The sequence below is a fragment of the Neolamprologus multifasciatus genome, chromosome 12 (assembly GCF_963576455.1).
Source record: "Neolamprologus multifasciatus chromosome 12, fNeoMul1.2, whole genome shotgun sequence".
Taxonomy (NCBI): Eukaryota; Metazoa; Chordata; class Actinopteri; order Cichliformes; family Cichlidae; genus Neolamprologus; species Neolamprologus multifasciatus.
The window spans coordinates 25,265,088-25,285,391 of record NC_140450.1 but is presented as its reverse complement, the minus strand read 5'-3'; the positions used below and the strand labels follow the sequence as shown (position 1 = coordinate 25,285,391).

The following is a 20,304-nucleotide window of genomic DNA, read 5'->3' as shown; positions in this document are numbered from 1 at the left end:
ACATGTGCTCACAGAAAAGAGCAGACATGGGATTCGCTTCCTCTTTCTTCTGCAGCCGCTAGGGGCACACGTAACATTAGGATGTTAAAGCCCAGGCGAGGGCGGTAGGCTTGGGATACTAGGAGATGTAGAAATCTGTATAGTATTCTCGGGTGGGATGACAGGACGGCAAAACCAAGCCACAGCTAGCCGAGGACAAAATGTACTAGTTCGTTAACCAGGTGGTTTAGTAAGTAATCGGCTAACTATGTAAAACTAGATAATAATGTAGCGGCGGTTCGTTGAAGGTGGGGTCAATGTAGAAATAGTTTGGGATTGTTGTCACAAGCAGTTAAGGCTAACTTTTAGTACGTTAGCAACGCAGAGTTAGCTGGCTAATGTTAAAACTGGGGGAAAACCCATTCAAGTTAACTCAAGCATAACCAGTTTAATGTGACCCAGCGGTTGGAACGCACCCTTAGAAAAGATTTACGGACAAAACAGCGGTTGGAAAGTTTAACTCGCGCCCAGAAATCATGGCGTCGGTGCAGTTTGACTCGACAGCATATGCACAGGAGCAGATTTGACTCTGGGTTGTCCACAACCTCGCTGACGTTAGCTGTCCCGGCTAGAAGGCTAGTTTTTTTTTTCTTCCATGGACAAAATGGAAAACGGCCGTCGATCTGTGGACACGGGGAGCATCAGGACTCTTAGCAGCAGTCACATTGACGACGAAAGCTCCTTGGGATCCGACTCGGAGATCAACGGCTTCGCCAGCGAAAGGCAGACGGATAAATATGGATTTATTGGTGGGGCGCAGAAGTACTCAGAGGACACGTAAGTTTCCTTTAACTCTGAGGCCATCTGTGTTGTTTTGCCATGCTTAATGATAATGATGATAATAATATTAGGTAGTAAATTTGCAGCCTACTGTTGTGCATTAGTTGTGATGACAAGTTGTGCAGGTGTTGTTATGTGCCACAAACAGCTCCCAACCAGCTGCGTGGCACCGTGTTGTTTCTATTTTTTCCTTTCTTTTTTTTTTATTACCTTCTGTTTGCCACAGTCAACACAAGCAGCAAACGCGTAGATGAGGATTAAATGAGTCGTATTAATCTTCTTATTTCTGCCATGTAATGTTAAATTGTTTTTCTTTTAGTCTGTCACACAGTTTTTTGCGGTGGTGGTGGAGGTTGTGGGGGGTGCTGACCGAGCACTTCTGGCTGTCTGTGTCATGCTTGGATTTAATTTATCTCTGGCCTTTTGGCAATACAGTTTAGATCAGTTTCTTTACCTTCTTTTATAAGACATCTATTTCGTTTTTCTTTTTGTGCTGGGTGCCTGCATGACAGCAGTGAAACAGTGGAAGGAGTGGGTGAAAGTTATGGCAAGCACCGGCTGGCTGGGAGTTTCCTGTCTTGTAGAGTTTTGGCAGGCTTGGAGCCGCAGCTCTTGGTGCCTCTTTAGCTGAGGGCCTCTTTTGGCTCAGCTCTGTAGATAGTCAGTGTTTAGCTTGTACTGTTTGGCAACAAACGTATCTCTTTATTGTTTAAAGGTTCTGGGAGCTGAAGCTGCAGTATAGTCTTGCACTGATCTACAACACATAGGCAGCACTTTGTTACCAGAAGAGGTCTGTCTTAAATAAGAAGAGCTCTTTGAAGACGTTTCAGCCCTACAATTACAGGCTTGTGCCGATGAGATAATTACATACCATAGTAAAGCATCAGACCACAATTCCTAATGTAGGTTATACTTGCTTACGTTTTCTTTTTCTGTTTGAGAATATAATGTAAAGTCCTTGACTCCCCCCTCCCTCCTTGCCTGTAAATATTTTACTGTTAAATTATCCTGACTGCAGCTCTTTCAGATCAGAGAGCTTTGACATTAAATAGGTCTTGAGTTTGTAACTTTTATAGTTCGCTGACTGCAAATGAGTGATGGCCACACACACAGATCTGATGGCAGATGCAGAACGATAAACTGTCTTTGTGAGATTGTTTTCTTTTTAAAGCTTGGGCCAATTTGGAGGCTTATTTCAGACTTGCCTTATTGCAAAAAACAAGCAAACTTTTGTCACCTGTCTAATTATTTCTGTGCTAAAAGAAGAGAAGATGTGTCGTTTGCTGTCATTTCAAGCAAAAAAGTGCAAAAAATTATTTGAGCTTTGTAATTTTTTCCCCTCCTGTTGTGTAACCAGAGCTCAGGATATACCTCCAGCGGTGCTCAGGCAAAGAGAGGTGAAGTGGCTGGACATGCTGAGCCACTGGGACAAGTGGATGATCAAGCGATTCAATAAGGTCAGCACCAGGTGTTAAATCAGTTACATAAAACATGTGGCTTGGTTGTATGCCTTCCATGGTGTTAGCCATGTGAAGTTCACCAGATCAGTTTCTTTTAAAGAGTTCCTGAAGGTGGTTTGCTGAATTGTATTGTGTCGTTTCTAGGACGTTTTTGTTTTTGTCCCCCCAGTCACAGGTACTCTCACACATGATCAAACAAAGCAAACGGTATCATTAAATGATTGCACAAGGACCAGACTTTGTATACACTTTGTTTTGCAGCTTTGCTTGTCTAGCTGGTTCTGTGTGAAATGCTCTCAGCGAATCGACGTAAAGCTGCAACTTAACCTCACACCCATGAATCGGCAGCAAGCCAGGAGACAACCCCGTCCCTGTATCACTGCATATACTGTATGACAAATTGACGGTTTCAGATTCAGGGTGGGATTGTACTGGCTTCATATAAAATGATTCTCTTTCAAAAGGAATAAAAAAAAAAAAAAAAAAAGTGGCTCAGTACATGACAGAAACGGCTAATTTAGCGGCAAAAAGTGTTCCTTTTCTCGCTGTACATGTACTAATAAAGGTCAGGGTTTCTAATCCTTTATTGTGCCCCCATGATTGATAATAATTGTACAGTAAGAACTGTAATGTTCTTGAGGAAGTGTGCCAGCTTTGCTTTAGAGCAAACAAATGTGCTCAGAAAGGGTAACGCAAGTCAAGTCAAAAGTCTCAAGAGGACTCAAATGTGAAGGTCGTGTCAGCTAATCTGTTGCGACAACACCTGTTTGTGAGTCCTGCTGAAAGATTGCAAAGCCTCAACTTGGAGAGATGGCACGAGTTGAGATCAAATTTTATCAACGTGATGTTTTGCAGCATTCATTTTAGTATATTTTGGGCCTTTTGAAGGTCATAATGTTCTTCCTACAGTTGCAGCAACAAGCTTTTTTCTATGCCTATCCCTTCCACACACTCGCACGCTGCTGGATGCCTTTAGATCATTTTGGGGTTCAGTATCTTGCCCAAGATACTCCTCCAGCATGCACACTGGAGGAGTCTGACGTTCCGATAAGAAGACGACCCGCTCTACTCCCTGAGTCACAGGTGGTAGAGTGTTTGTGTATGACTTCTGTTTATGTTTCTATGCACCTTAAGTAATCGCCCCCTTGGAGATAAAGTTTTGTTTTCTGCATCCTGAAGATATAAATCACGTGGCATGTTTTTAATGTTACATGTATAACTGAAGCTCTAATAAGAGACTCAGATGTTAGAATATCCCCAAATTTTGGTTCGTCTTTGATCAAATTCTGATCTTGCATATGCCAAATAAATTGGTGATCTAGATAAGTAGTAACTGGCCATTTTCATTGCTGAAAAGAAGGAAGTCAACTCACTGGGTTGTAAGAGTTTTTAGAGTGCATGCAGTGCTACAAGTCAATGCATCCTAAGTGTAAGCTGTTAGTTTCTAAGTACAAAACTACACTTATTCAAAAAAGGGAACAAATACCAGTGGCAGCTCTCTGATGAAAACCATTTGCTGTATCTGCGTACCAGATTGCCTCTCTTAGCTTTTCTCAAGCTACATTCTCCCATGGTCCTTTGGTATATTGCTTTATTTGGGAAACCCTTTCGTTCTGTGACTCAGGTGAGGCTGCGGTGCCAGAAAGGAATTCCTCCTGCCCTCAGAGGCCGTGCATGGCTCTACCTGTCTGGTGGGAAGGTGAAGAGAGAGCAGAACCAAGGAAAGTTTCAGGTCCGACGGCTTCCTCTTTCACTTCCTCCTCACATCTCTGCTTAAACTCTACTTTGAGCTCATTTCATTTTTAAATTTCATTTGAAATTGGTACTGAAAGTGTGGTCATCCACAAGCATTACTCATTTGAGTGAGAACCCAGATAGTTTTACCAAAGAGCTGGAGCAATGGCAGTTTTTATTATTGATCTTTTTTTTTGGTTTGTTTTCTATTCAGGTTAAGTGTTCAAAATGCATGCTAGCATCAAATGAATAATGATGCAGATCTTGAATCTTTTCAAATATAAAGTTTAAAACTAGCCTCTGCTCGTGCAGTGATTAGACAATTCAGTGACCTTTATAGTGAATGAATAACTTAATTTATTGCTGAGATCACTAAATCCTATAAAAAAGAATCAGGGGTTTGTAGTCCTCCTACTTAAAGACAGTGTAATCACTTATACCGTATCACAAAGAGATCTCACTCTCATGTCCCCCATGCTCTTTTTGTCAGGAGCTGGATAGCCAGCCGGGAGATCCCAAATGGCTTGATGTAATTGAGAAAGACCTCCATCGACAGTTTCCTTTTCACGAGATGTTTGTGTCACGGGGAGGACACGGGTGAGCAGTCTACCACAATGTGACGTGCAACACGGGAGTTGTTTACTGCATCTTGTTTGAATATGCTAAAATGTTGCATGTTTGTGTGTGTGTGCAGGCAGAAGGACCTGTTCCGTGTTCTTAAGGCTTATACTCTCTACAGACCAGAAGAGGGATACTGCCAGGCCCAGGCTCCTATTGCTGCAGTGCTGCTTATGCACATGCCTGCTGAGGTACGAATTGCCTTCAATACAAACACACACCATCACTCACCATATAAATTATGTCCTTTGGTGTGGATGATCTGAACACTTGAAGACTTGTTATGGTCTTTAAAACTAAAATCCACACTAAAAATAGAAATAGTGCTGTTTCTTTTATTTTGTAAGGCTCAGTTTTAGTTTGTGACCTCAGGAAAGTATTTTTGAGCTGAACTGCAGAGGGACTGAGTGTACAAATGATGTAATCTGTAGATGATTTCCAGAGCTGCTCCATAGTATAAATAATACATCGAATTTGAGATTATGATAGCAGCCAAGGTGACTGTAAAAGGGTTTGGAAATTTTGAACTAAAAAACGAGGCAGATAGCATCGCTGGAAAAATCCTATCATTCCACAGATTAAGTCTCTGCATGTATGTCAGAGTATCAGCTAATGGAATCATGAATTCCACTTATTCAGTTTAGCTTTGTTAGACATGGTGTGTGATTTTTAGATACACTCTGTCAGTTTGAGGAAAGTCTTGTGGTCATTAAAAGCACTAAGCAATTAATATGTTGAAGGAAAATTCTCCACGCGTAAGGCACTGCATCGTCACAACATAAAGTATGAACTTCAGACATAAGAGAGAGAGCAGACTTTGAAGTGGATTTATCAGATGTGTGATATATATATATATATATATATATATATATATATATATATATGCAGTTTTCTGTCCTGGTGAGCATTTCAATTAAGTCAATTAGGTAAAGCATAAAAAATAACCCGCTAAATAAGTGTCCGGAGTGTTGCAAAGATGGCTTTTTATTGTGGATAGTTGCTTGGGAAAGGATTTTGGTTTGACACCACACTGTGTGACACAATAGCACTATACACACCAACTTGGCCAGTGTCCTAAGGGGGCCCGAGTGCTTCATAAGGGAAAATCTTGTATTTAAAAGAACATTTCTAATGTTTTCCAGATTTTCTGTGACCCCTGGAATGCCTCTCTAAGTATAACAAAGAACTACCCTTACATTGTGTGTATGTGTGTGTGATTCTACAGGATGCTTTCTGGGGGCTGGTCCAGATCTGTGAGAAGTATCTTCCTGGTTACTACAGTCCCGGCCTGGTGAGACTGAAACACTTGAAAGCGTTCATGATGACATGGCTCAGTGTTGGAAATGCAAAGAGAATATAGCCTCAGTTGACTTCACTGCTACCAGAGCTGTGCACACCTACTTGTAGGCCTTTTGCTTAGCAAAACTAGAATGTGTATTTTGTTTCCCACAGTGTGTGTGTGACGCAGTGGCACTGTGGTTATGGTTTTCTGATGAAGGCAGTGGGCTGTTTACAGACTTGTTTTCTCAGTAAGCTGTTTGAGTAAACTTTCTTGCGTAATAATTGCCTCCTCTTGGTTTCTGTTGCAGTTATGAATTCCATGTTACGAAAGAAGGTTTGCTAATTAAATGTTTCCTCATAAGTGCAAAATCTGGGTAGTCGTGCATAATGGGAAAACAATGTGTAGAAATAAGGACTGGTTTAATTTAATAGATGAGCGTGTATGTGCATATCTCATTTCAGCACCAGCAATGCAGAGTACAATACGTTTTTTGTTTAGAGTGTCCCACCGCTCCCTCTTTCAGGAAGCTATACAGTTAGATGGAGAGATACTCTTCGCCCTGCTGCGACGCGTCTCCCCTCCAGCCTTCCGGCATCTGGAGAAACATAAGATCGACCCCATCCTCTACATGACTGAATGGTTTATGTGTGCCTTCTCCAGAACCCTACCCTGGGCATCGGTGCTGCGCGTCTGGGACATGTTCCTCTGCGATGGTATGTATCTGCAGCGGTGCCTCATAGAGCCTGTTTACTCTGAAATTGACTCATCGGCTCCTTCTTCCTCCTTTTAGGAGTGAAGATAATTTTCCGAGTGGGCTTGGTGCTACTCAAGTGCATGTTGGGAACTCGTGAGAAGCTTAAGGCCTGCCAAGGCCAGTATGAGACCATGGAGCTTCTCAGGGCGATAGAGCCTCGATACATGCAGGAGGGTTTCCTCGTTCGAGAGGTAAGGGGTTTTTCCCAGATTGCTTTGCCTTCAGGCTGAAATGTCCATGAGCAAAGTCCTCTGTGTCCTGCCAGTGATTCTGATCTTTGATCTGCAGCTAGTAGAAGTGTAATCCAGGCCTAGAGTTGAATGTGGTAACTGTCTCCAAAAACTGAAGGTATTGCACTAGCAGCGAGTCATATAGATGCCTAAAGATGGTCTCTAGTTGTCCTTTAGTTTGCTCTTTCAAGGAGGAACTACATCCCAGATATCATGTTTCTCATCACATGAGTTACCTAGTTATGTGAGGATACCCAGTTACCTATTTACTTTAATGAGATGATAAGAATCAAGGAAAATATGATTTAAAAACAGTTTATTTTACTTTGCTGATATCAGTGTGTTCTAAACATGTGATCTGACTTTGTTTTTGAGAAGTCGTTTCTGATTGTCCGGCAGTGATGTAAACAGCATTGTGTCATATTGTGAGGGAGGAGTTAGAGGGAACAATAAATGTTCCTACAAGTAGTCAAGAGAACACCAGTGAGTCTGAGAGAGTGAATTAAAGTGACACACAGACAAATTGACCAGGGTGCTGGCTGCCTGGTGTCTGGTTCCTTGTATCGAGCTTTGTGTGAGGGTCTGTCTTCCCAAACAATACCCCCTGTTATATGTAGCGCCGGCTTGACTGTGTGTGGTGGTCATTTGGCATTTGCAGACAAAGTTCACAGTCTCAGTACAATGGCCAGTCATGGAAGGAACATGTGAGCACAGCAGTGACCGGGTGACTTGATTTTTCCTTTTGCAGATTCTCGAGGTGCCGGTGACGGCGCGAGACGTGGAACGAGAGCATCACATCCAGCTCAAGCGCTGGAAGAAGAACCGCGGGGAGCTCAATTTCAAACCGCCTCCGAGAATGCACGGCGCTCGGATCATCATGCTGGCTGAGCCACCCAGGCGCCAGGACCTGCAGCAGAACCCCACCATTGTACTTGAAGTGCCTCAGACTACCCCACAGCTGCAGAAGGGCAAGGAGGAGAAGAAGAGTAAGAAAAAGAAGAGCATGAAAAAATCCCAGCCCACAGAGGAGATTCCCAATCCTTACCCTCTTCTCAGTGACCCTCAATCGTCATCCACAGAACCGCCTGCCCCACCTCCAGGCAACAGTGTGACGCCAGAGGCCGCGGCGCAGACTGAAACGGACTCAGCTGGAGAGCAGAAAACACCTCCTACAGACCTCCCCTCTGCCAAAGAATCTACTCTTCAGCGATCTACACAAAGCCTCAGCAGCACAGAGCAAGACACATACTTGTAGCTCTGAAAGTGTGTGTGGGTGAGTGGGTGTCGACAAAGCACCAGCACTCTTCCGTCAACAGCCAGCCAGCCTTGCCGAAATCTCTGAGTGGCCAGCATAACCTATTTTTTTCTAATATCGGACTACTTTGTATGCATTTGCTCATTTCCACACAAGTTTGCCTTTGATATTAACAGCATACACTAAAGCACCTTTACCATGTATAAAACTACTTAAATGCTTTTGCCATTTGTCACTACAGAGCTGACGGATGCTTCCTCTTAATGCTTGATTCTCTTATTTAGACCATAAGTTTCAGTATTGTTTTTTTTGGAAGGGAGACAAGTTACTGCTTTACTGAGGGCAGTGTATTTCAAGTGTTCGGTAATCTTAATAAGGTGCCGGAATTCTTGCAGTTTATGCGTTTTCACTCAAGTTTTCTTGTAATAATATGCAGCACAGGATGTAAACTCCTGATGCACGCGCCACACATTTCAGCCTCTCAAGTCTTTGTATTTCGTTTTGGGGGGGGTTTCCACTAGAGGGCAGCCTTGCAGCTATAAATGCTCTTAGGAGAGGCAACCACAGCGAGGATGGGATTCAGTAAAATTGGGAGGAGGTACAAGTGTACTTCTCTGAAGTTGAGATTACATTTTCTCTCACAGTGAAAAATTGCATTAAATTTAGCGACTGAAGTGGCGAAAGTAAGGAAGTCTTTTCCAACAAGCACTAGTTATTTAAATACAATTTAAAACATGGAGTAATAGGTGTGTGTGTGTGTGTGTCCGTGTGTGTGTGTCCGTGTGTGTCCGTGTGTGTCCGTGTGTCCTGCTATGCAAAACAAACAAAAACATCTCTTTGTTTTTCCTGAATCAGTTGAACTGCTGTTTAGCTGTGTATAAGCTCCTCTTCTCACTGTGTGAGGCACTTCCTGCCACTTCAGCTCACCAGTCATTCCCAGGCATCAGAGTGGAGAACACTGGACTTTCCTCACTGTATGACACATTCCTGCCTTCTTAAAAGCTAATCATTTTAAAGACCACCTCTTACCCAATGCAAATCTGCCTGATTGTGTTTGTGCACACGAAGCAAATCACCTAATGGGCGCTGACCTTCCTTTTGGCTCTGCTTAAGGTCTATTTGGACATGTGAAACCATTAAGGTGTTGGATTCATTTTTGTATTTTGGGTGTTTGTTTGTTTTTTGCTAGAGCTTCCAAAGCAAATTAAGACTGTTACTCTGAGACGATCTACGACCCCTGCACGTGACCAGGCTCATTTTCTGTGCAGTCACGAGGGATCACGGGATTTAAGGATTTACTGGGATTTCTGTAGCTGTTTGTATTTTTGGGGGGAAATGCGGTAGCATGCATGGATTGTGAGGGTCTTTGTCTTTTCTTTTTTTCCCCCTGCAAAACACCACAGTCTTATTTTGGTGGCATTCCTAGTCTTCCTCAACTATCAATACAATGGTAAAGGGAGTCTTGACAAACACAAGTGCACGTGTGTTAAATGTGTTTGTGCATAACTAATATTAAAAGAGTCTTTGCTAATAAAGCGCGTGCTCAGCTCAGTTATAAAACGCAGCGGGGATATAAAAAGATGACATTTATCAAGCGATCACTCTCCCCTTATGCAATAGTTTAGTTGCTTGTGCCGCAAATCCTTACATTTCACTCATATTTTAATTTAATGCTCTTTGTGTACATACGATATAAAAAAAATATGTAATGAACTGTATTTTCAAGTGTATACTGCTATATTTTTTGTCATGCAGTTACAGATACTACAGAGGTAGCTATGTATGTCATTTGCAGTCAGAGACGGTGTATATATATATTTTTTTCTTTTTTTTTGATCAGCATTTGTAACACTAGGGGGGAAAAAAAAATTCAGGGGAACCTTTGCCACTAAAATGCTTTTTCTCACTCTAAAAGTGTTACTGTTGCTACTAGGTTTTAAAAAGGAGATCCTCTCCAGAACTCCCGTGGCATAAGTTTTAGTCTTGCAGATAAGTGGCTGTGTTGCATATATGATTGCTGTCAATCTAGATTGTTATTAAATGCTGGGATCTTTAGACCTGTTTGTATGTAATGCCCCATGTTCACCAGCAGATGGCGGACCAGAGTCATCTCTTGGAAATTAGAAGTTTGCCTGTATGTGAGTGACAAGCTGAATGCCCTGTGCGATCCAAGATGTCTCCATTAATTCCACTTTTTTTCTTTTGTTTTTTCTTAATGCTGCACCAGCACAAGGTCAATTATTACATTAAATACTGTTTTGCGTTACATTTTTTTTCAAAAATGCCACGTTTGAGAGTGGTGTGACAGCTCTACTTATGAATAAATTTGTTTTACAACCAGGTATTGACTGCTGTTTGTTTTACGTCGGGGACATTATATATGGGAGAGAAAAAGCCTTCAAATCAATGGGAAAAGTGGGGCAAAAAACCTTGTTATATACGATTTTTTTTTTTTTTTTTAAAGAACAGTTGATGTACATGCCTATAGGCCACTGATTTTATTTCACAGAATGATTCAAAAACAATGAACCAAAAAGTTCTTGGGTGTGTTTTAAGAAGTTGGCCAAATTATCGTTTATTAGTAAGTTGTCTTTTGTTTTGTTTTTTATCTGCCTAGCAAAGCTAAGTGCATTTCAGTTTACATAAAAATTTCAACTTACTGTTACACGTCAGAGTTATTTCTGTGTAAGCTGAAATTTTGAGATCCATGCTTTATGGATAACCAAAATAAATTCTTCAGTTGTGGAAACGGGCAGCTTAGTATGTTTGATTTGGCAGGTTTTTAGGCCAGGGTGCCAAAAAGTGATTTATGGTGTTTCTGTGTGTTTATATTGGTAAATGGACTGTAGTCATTCATGAAAGCTATGTTATACATATGTTTAACAGACTATAGACCAACAAGTCATTTACAACTAATTTACAACTTTTTGGGCATCACACCTGACTTCCTCACTTTCCCCTAAAGGCAGCACAATTCCGAATGACACTGGGTAAGTAATAGTTCACACGTACCAAATATTTTACATAAATTACTATTATTATTTTATTTTTGGCTGTCTGTATGTTTTTATTTTTGCTACAGTGTATTTGTTTTCTTTCTGAAGGTCAGTGTGGTTACGCTAAATGTGTAACTGCGAAGCAGCCTGTTAGCTTAGCTTAAAAATGCTAGTGTAGTTAATGGTATGTTTTGTGTTTTTTCTTGTTATTTCCCCCAAAACACTGCCATGAGGGGTTTCGAGGCATTTAGTAGTGAAAGACATGCTGGTAAGTTTATTCTGTTGCTTTTAATAGAGTCAGGCTAGCTGTTTCCTCAGGTTTCCAGTATGTAATGTAAACTACGCTACATAAAAAGTAAATATAGGAGATTGATATCAAGATTTTGCAAAAAAGGAATACAAAAAATATATATTTAAAAACCAAAAGACAAATTTTGGAGTTATACTGGATGAAAGTGTGCTTAAGCAGAAGTTTCCTGGTTGAACTGGAATGGTTTTTAAGGAGGCTTTTAAACAATAAAGATAAACTACATTTAATCTGGCATAGTGTTAGTGTTATATGATGATTTATCCCTCCCAGTGATGAATTTCCTTTCCTATAACGATGTTATTCTGCATTATGTCAACCCTGACATCTCAGATACAACAGTGTGGTACAAAATCTTATCAATTGGGAGTCTGTGGTTTGTTGTCTATTTGCCTAAGTATGAAGAAAGAAAGATTGTAAAGCCACTGTAGGAATGTATGTCCAGCATATTCGACCCTTCTCCTGTCAGGCTTTCTCAGCAGCTTGACTGACTCAGGCCCCCTCTTAAGTCTAATAACAGGGTGCCATTCTTTTCTTAATTCACAGTTTGACCTCTTTCCTTCACCTTAAGGTGTAGGGCATTTGAAGGATTTTTTCCCCCAGGCTCTAAAGAGTTGTCAAATTGTTGTCTTGATGACCTCAAAAAGCGTGCTAACTCATTTTTAATCATCCAGCAAGGTGTGACCTGCAGCTGTTGACCTCTGGTCTTCAAGGTTTAGTGTAGTTTTTTGCAGAATGCAGCGGTTCCTCATAAGTGGGAAACTTTAAGTTTCTTATTGTTTAAATATCAATGCACACATGTGTAGACATGATTAAAATTTTGCTGGAGACAGGGTACTTGTTCTGATTGTGTTACTCCAGCAAGGCCATTATGGACCATTATAGAATCTGCTGATGTTGACCCGCATAAGGCACAGAAACAGTTAATGTTCTAGGTCCCTGAGGAATGCATGCACCGTCACGCTTTCCCTCTTTGCATCAGACACCTGGCCCTCTTTCTGTGCCACCGTGCTATTTACATCTCAAAGGGGAATGACCAAGAAGGCTCTCTCTGTGCTCCCTTCCTTACTCCAGAAATGATCTGATTTATCTCTTCATCAACGGAAATATATGCCTTTAGAGGGGCATCCCGCGCCTCTCATCCCCAGCTAATACAGATGGGAGAGAGAGAGAAATAAAAAGAGAGACTTGTGATCCTCCGTGTGATCCCAGACCTAACGGACCCCTGTCACAGTGCTTGATTCATGTGATGCGGGTGACTTTCTCTCTCCTCCCAGAATCAATGTGTTAGGGCTCTGGGAGGTGGTGGCGGGCCATAACGCAAAGCAAAGGCGCCTGTGTTCCTAAGGTATCCGATTCCCACGTTTGATGGACCATGACAGGCAGGTTCAGGTCAAATTAAAACGCCGCAGTAACAAATATGAGGGCAGACGCTGTGATTGTCTGTGCAGGTGAACTTTCCGTGGCAGTGGGAATAAAAAGTTATTTATTGCACCAAGGGAAAACATTACTCTTTGTGCAAGAGGTATTTACAAAGGAGGGGGATTCCTGAGCTAGTAGTTGGATAATTGAATCATCCTTGTGTTGGTTTTTCTGTGTGGACTTCTTGTGTTCATTAGCCAAAGGAAAAGCCCTCACTTTTATCTTCCTCTTGCAGCATTATGGCATTACTCGCCCTTTTTTCCCCCTGTAATGTAGCATGTTATTAGTAAAAATCACCTTGAGTCTATTCCCTGGTGCTGCACATTTCTTCTGGATGGAAACTTTAAAGCCCGCTTTCGAGACATAGCTTTGCAAATATTTTCCATCTTTTGGCTCCAGTGTGGTATTTTGGACCATCCTAAATACAGACTACTGTTAAATAATCCCACGAATGAGTGTTAATGTTTTCAGTCTGGAGCAGTGCCTGGAGGTTCAGCCTTCCTGTCACATAGAAAGCCGAGTCTTGCCAGAAAAATTAAAATGCGGTTTTGGCACTTGCAGCGTTTCCATTGTATAATTCTGCTTGTATTTAGAGATTTGGTGGCTACAGATATGGATAATACTTAGAGGGTAATGTTACCGCAGAATAACACCCCAAAATTCACATCGGTGCATTTAGCAAGTGCTTTAAATGTCATCACAGTTCTCATTGCAGTTACTCCCAGTGGACGTGCTGCACTGCTTTAGGGACTGTATGATTAGTGGTGTTGGTGGTGGTGGGGGTTTGGGTTAAAAAAACTAAAACCATTTGAGGTTATTTGGTTAAGACAGTGCACGTGACTTTGAAAGAATACATTAAGGAACAAGGAACTCAAGTGATAGATTAGAGGTGAAATTAGCAATTACTGAAATTATGGTAAAAATGACCAAATAATTCAGTCTGCAAACTTTTAGATGATGTTCTTCTTTGCACTGAAACACAAAAGAGCCCTTTCTAAAAAGCTTAGAGTCACATTTGAACATACGGGTCAGTGGCTAAAAGGTAAGTGAGGCATAGTAATTGTATCTGCTAATCACCTGTCTGCTACACCCACAGGACATTTTGGGCCCAAATGACGGTTGTGTGGGGGTTAGTTGGGGGGTAAGTGCAGCGCACCTGTGTGGCTGTCATACTCCTTGAGGAGTTTCAGTTCAGTTAATCTCCGTCAGTTTCCCCCACCCCTGCACCCATCCTCCTGACCTCTTAACCCTCTACATCCCCTTGATCAGTAGTGCCAGGGGCATTTACAATTATGACTGTGAAGTCTCGTCAAGTAAATGAAGCATAACCGGCGGCAACATTTTTCCCGACACTCCTCGAGTCTTCTGACTTTTTCACGGCTGGTGGTAATTAAGTCTGTCGCAATAGTTTGTTTTATACCCTTGATCCCTGATTGAGCTGTTTTGCAGTTATGTCTGACGCAAATTCCCTGTGTAATGAGGATGATGATGAAGCAAAGTGAAGTTAATGTGCCCCTGTTCACAGTTGCCTCCTCCTTACCCCCCTTACCCCTCGTCACTGGCTCCCGTCCTCTGCTTTTTGGGTGGCGCTGATAATCAGTAATTAACCGAGCCAGGTAAAGAATTGGCTCTTAAATGGCTCTCTCTGGGTGTTTGTTTACTTGTGTTTGTGCCTGCAGAGCCTCCTGGCCTGTGGGTGATGAGTTAGAGACACAGATGGTGGGCATCAGCAAGCTGGCTGGAGGCAGATTAGCTACCTACTAATGTCTGAGCAGCCCAGTCCACTCCCACTCCCACTGAGCCCCAGAGGAGCGCCTGTCTGTAACACTACTCGCTTTGGAAAGCCTCATGTGTTGATGGAGGCCAACCATGGGCTTATCTCGTCTCATTCCACCACCAGTGAGCCTAGCAGGCTCAGGGCTCCGAGCAAGAGAGGGCGGGGGTGTCTGTGTGTGGATGTCTGCATGAACAGCCTTGTTTTGAAAAAGTAGTGGTGTTGTCTTTACAGGCAAAGGTTTCCCAATTAGGACTCATTTAACACCAATAAATAAAGAGCTTTATGAAAATGCATGCTTACCTGCACGTTTTTAACCTCGCATCCATATCCTGAAAACACCTTTTTCTTTTTTAATTAAAAACTTATTTTTTGGCTTTTATGATTGATATTGGTCTGCGACAAAGTTCTGGACTGCATCCCTGTTTTAATCATGTGTGGGAGGGCCACATGTGCCATCTCCATGAGGATATGTTGGTAATCCCCTCCACCGGTGCATGAAAAGTGCCTACAGTACAGATTTTGCCATTATGCTATAGTCACATCGTGTCGGACAGGAAGCACAGTTCAAACAGTCCAGGTCAGAGGTCATCCAGATGCAGAGTTGAGGGTGCAGGAGTGGGGAGACTGGGCAGGCTGTAGGTTAGTGTTCATGGGACTGTTTATTTTATAAACAGTGGGACCAGATTAGTATTGGAGCCAGGCTCCCTCAACCATATGTGGAGGATGTCCTCTGTGTTAGGAGGCTCTTAACAAAGCATTGTGTTCATAGTTGCAAACACACAGTCGCTGGCATCATTTCTGGTCACTGCTAATGATGACATGTCGGTGTTGCCAACACACATGTCTGATTCCAGGCGTGTGTGGTCTACGCCACTTCCATTTCAGGCAGTATTGAATGATTGTGTTAGCGGCCTATAGGTTTTGAGTCATTAGTGGTGTTGGCACACGCAGGCCTCCGTCACCGCTTAACTGGGAGGTAAAAAACAGGATATGGACAGATCTCCCCGTTCTCAGCGCCAGTCTAATGAATCCTGCTTCAAGATCTTTGTGTGTGGCTCATCTCCTGAAGACTTGCAGCCCCTTCCTGCTATTGTTTGGGCTTTTTGTGAGCAGCGCTAGTAGTAAAGTCTCTTTGATGACCTAAACTGTCAGCTCTTGGCTCCACTGATGGCTCTCCATCGACACGTTAGGATTTAAGTAAACACACTGTCGTTTGATGTTTAAATGCTCTCTTCTAAAGACCCTTACTGTATCATGAATGCTCACATTGTACACCAATTTGGCCCAGTGGGGAAACAAGCCTTTAACTTAAAACACTTGTGATTGCACACCCCATGCTTTTCTATTTGTTTATTTAAATAGGTGGTCTTATTGAGATTAAAACCTCTCTCACAAGAGTGAGCCATGCTGAGGAAACCTACCCAGATTAAATATGGACCGAAACTGTAAATACACACACACAGGTTAAGAAAAACAAGCACAATTTGAATTACAGAAGATCTTTTTACACTAAGATTCTTCTTTAATGGGGAGGACCTCACTTCATGACATTTTTGCATGTTTACACCACGCCACACCAAGTCAGCATGAAGCCTGGAATATAGTCCGCTCCCTGGGCTAATGTGTAGTTGGTGCATTGTAATGTAAAATTTCCACAGATCAGTCTGTGGACGAGTCCTCATGGTCACAAAAAACCCTCACGCTCACTATCCAGTGACAAACTACATCACAGGGACCCAATCGGACTTGTGGACGTGGAATGTGTTGGAGAATCATAATAAAAGGGACATAGATAATACAAAAGTAGTAAATAAATAAACTTTAGATCAATAAAGAATGGTGACAAGGTTTTTTGTTCTTCTGGCTTTCTCAAGGTTTTTCAAATGTCTTTAAATCCAAATGTGAAATCTTTGATTCAAATTGTAGTTAATTTTTATTGAGGAGATCAGGAGAGAGATGTGAATGATTGCAGTCTCCTGTAAAACACGGTGGAGACTTACAACAACACTTACCTCAAGGCAACAATCCCCAAAAATCATATGATCCACTATTCAGAAACGTCTCATTGGCAGTGGTTTAACTTTTCATTGTGACAATGATCCCAAACACACTGCCAATCCAGTGAAAGCGTACATGCATAGAAGGGAACACAAGGAAACACTATCAGTCATTGATTGTCCTCATCAGAGCCCAGACATCAACATTATTGAAGCACCATGTGATCACTTTTACAGAGAACAGAACAAAAGGCAGAAAAATCCAAAAAAAGAGCTTTAAATGTCCGTCAAGAATCATGGGAAACTATTTCTAAACTGCTTAAAGAAGTGATAAGTGATCACTTGCCAGGGAGAGTTCAGGCTGTGTTGAAGAATAAATGTGGTCATAGCAAATATTGACTTTCATGATTTTCAAACTCTGTTTTTTGCCTGATATACTGTGTTTCCATGTGTGTTTTCACATTTCAATAAATCACTGCACTTATTTCCCATGATTTCTAGTAAAATATAATGAAAAGACGGCTGGCTCAAGACCTTTGCACAATACAGTAGGATTGCAGCAGTTTGACAGACTTGTGCAGTGAAGTTTGGCATTGTCTTGCTGAAATAGGCAAAAACGTGCCTGAAAAAGAAGTAACAAGTATTACTTCAAAAACTGTATATACATATATTGATGTGGTTAAATAGTGCTTTTATTGCCCAGGACGTATGCACTAATGTAGGAATACTGACTTTTAAATGATGCGCTGATAACAAGTTTACCTGGAAGCTGCTTTTGGGGGGTAAATTTCACGTAAAGGGGCTTGTAGTATCAGACTCTGACACAATATGTTAAAAGGTGCTGTGGTTTTGGAGTCTGTCCTGCATCCTGAATAAGGCAGTGCAGATTCCCATACTTGAGCCAAGCTACCCACTCTTATATAGACCAGATGAGGAGTAACCTGAGCATTGCAGAGCAGGAAGCATAAACCTAACCAGCAATTTTGATGTTTAGCAATGTTGACGGGGCCTCTCTACATGAGCAGGCCCTGAGGAAGACAGGAGTGCAGGACTTGGGCACTGTAGATCTACAGATGGAGTGATACAAAGCAGGATTGTTTCCCATGGAAAGAGCTGTAGTTAGGCTTTTCTGTTATTTACAATGAGCTGTGGGGATGAAGCAGCAGCTCATGTGTCAGCACTGTGTGTTGTGGTTTCAGAGCTGCGTGGACAAAGCACCTTCTTCTGAAGGTTGGGGTATGACTGTGGAGGATCAGAGCACAGCAGTATGACTTGTTAACACTGCTGTTATAGACCGCTGGCTGCAAGTTCCAGATTGAACCGGTGGTGACAAAATATTGTTAGTTTTTACTGGACTCTGACCCACAATGATTGATTGTTAATAAAAATCTATTGTATCAATTCACTCTCTATGTAAATAAAGGCAATAAAGGAAAGTTCAATAGCGCAGCCAGTTCCAAAACTTTAAATTCTGAAGTATATACACAAATCTTTTAAGTGGATACTCAAAGAGACACAGGTTTCTTTGTGCAGTACAAAATAGGATGATAGTTCATTGATGCATAGGACTAACAGTAATTGCAGGAATTAAAGTAAATCTACTTGGAATTTATTTTTATGTTTATTGCTTTTATTGATTTCTGTCATGTTAAGCAGTGTCATAACTATAATACAAGAGCACTTGGACAGCACAACTCCGCCCAAAGAGCAGGGGCTACACTAACACTTTGATGTTTTATAATGTTTTTTACAATATGATGACGTTAGCCCGTTATGGTGTCATTGTGACATCATAGGAAAATTTTAAAAACTGTGTTATGCAGCGCTCTCCCTTTAATATGACATATTACTTGATATGGTTTCTTAACATTTTTTTTCAAGGTCAACTTTAACCTTGGGCATTAACAATGACGGTCAAGGTCAAAAGCTTTGCCAACCTAGGTACTAATGTCCCCCAAGGCCTGGTTTATTGTTGTGAAGTTTAAAAATGATAATATAGTTTTACTGATTTTCACAGCTGGCATCATTGACTCTGACTCGATTTTCACCAAAATTAAATCAGCTCAAGCTGTTATTGGTATCTGACATTACACAAAATTTGAAAATGATATTTTGAAAACTGTGGACGCTAACAAACAGACAGACAAACAAACAAACAAACAAACGTAAACATTAACCTACTCCCTCCCTTCAGGGACGGATTATTTGATTATTAAATATGCAAATTTAAAATATTGGATTCTTCGTTGCTGCATTAGTTGCTGACTAGAAGTTAAGTTAGTACATTTTGAACTTTACTGTAATGAAAATAAACTGTTCTTTGGGACCAGGAAACTTCACTGGAGTCAGTGAAGCCACATAAGAGCACATCTGGAGTTTGAGCTTCGACTAAGGTTTTATTCATGCATCAATATGAACCCATTATGCCATATCATAAATCTTGCTGTGGTCCGTGATTGCATGTGTGCTGTTGTCACCTAAACTCAACCCCAGACTTACATCTGCACCGGGCCTCAGATCATGATAGATGTAAGAACACGATTGCTGCAGATGAAGAGAAAGACTGGTTCTAAATCACAGAGAAACACTTAAACAGATAAGCAGTCTAAAAATGCTTGATTAAGTTTGCCCTTTCCATTTAACCACAATTATAAGGAGCACTAACAAGTAGATACAGTGCATTGCTTTTATTACCTAACAGGCTGAATGGAGGGTCAAATGTGATTCCAGTTTCTCATCATATCAAGCGTTTAATTTGTGCTATCTGATCCTTTTCACTAAATTGCAGGGTAATATGAGGAGATTGGCCTTGTAGGGCAGTAGATATATGAGGGAGTTGGGCCCTGAGAACGAGGAGTTATGTGGGGAGGGCGTGAAGGCCACAGCGACAGTGGAGATTAGAAAATAGAGCAGAGACGAGCAGGCAGAGACGAGCAGGCAGTGCCAGCGATAGCAGCAGGAAAGATAATAAAGGAAAGGCGTTTCCTGTGCGTCCCCTCAGGAAAAGTTCTCCTTCATTCAGTGCAGTATTTTAGACTACCCATAGGGTACAGTCTTTGTGAACATCTAAGACTGATTTGCTATAGCATTGTAAACAAAAAAACCTAAACTAAACTAACTAATCTTTGCTGTCAGACAGGGTCCCTGGGCTAAAGGCATGCTAAAGGCTCCTCCACCTCCAGTTTATATGCACATATCTGATCTTAAGGAGACAAAAAATTCACTAAAAATGAGGCATGTGATAGGGTCTCTCTGCAGTTATTTAGGTTTGTATAGATATGTAAATTTTACAGTTTTATCTCTATATGGTTCTTGTGGGTGATTTGTGGTTCTTTTTCCCCATTTTGTTGTAGTCCTATCATGTAATTTTGAGTTTCTTCATAATCAGTGCCATCTTTTTACTTTCATCTCCAGTTGTTTGTTAATAGTTGTTTCTCTTTGTTGTATATTTGCATTCAGTGGGGCTTCTTTGTGCACACATACACATCTAAACTCAGTCAAGACAAAGGTGGTTTTGGCTCCTAACAAATGACCTCACTAGCTTAGATGGCTGCTATCCCCCCTGTGACGCCATCTCTGGATTTTGTCCTAGCGCTTTGCTCTGAACTCATGTGATACAGTTTCAGCCTCTCCAGATGTCACAGGTGCTCTCA

The 20,304-nt window shown here is 41.5% G+C and overlaps 1 protein-coding gene across 1 annotated transcript; it reads left to right on the top strand.

Moving 5' to 3' along the window:
• Nucleotides 1–65: 65 nt before the first annotated feature.
• Nucleotides 66–9,801, top strand: LOC146507103 (TBC1 domain family member 10A-like). Its single transcript, XM_085180222.1, has 9 exons — nt 66–816; nt 2,177–2,276; nt 3,904–4,011; nt 4,504–4,610; nt 4,708–4,822; nt 5,857–5,922; nt 6,437–6,626; nt 6,704–6,858; nt 7,646–9,801. Exons 1-9 carry the CDS (start codon nt 635–637, stop codon nt 8,150–8,152), a joined length of 1,530 nt encoding a protein of 509 aa, XP_085036348.1. The 5' UTR covers nt 66–634; the 3' UTR covers nt 8,153–9,801.
• Nucleotides 9,802–20,304: the final 10,503 nt, after the last annotated feature.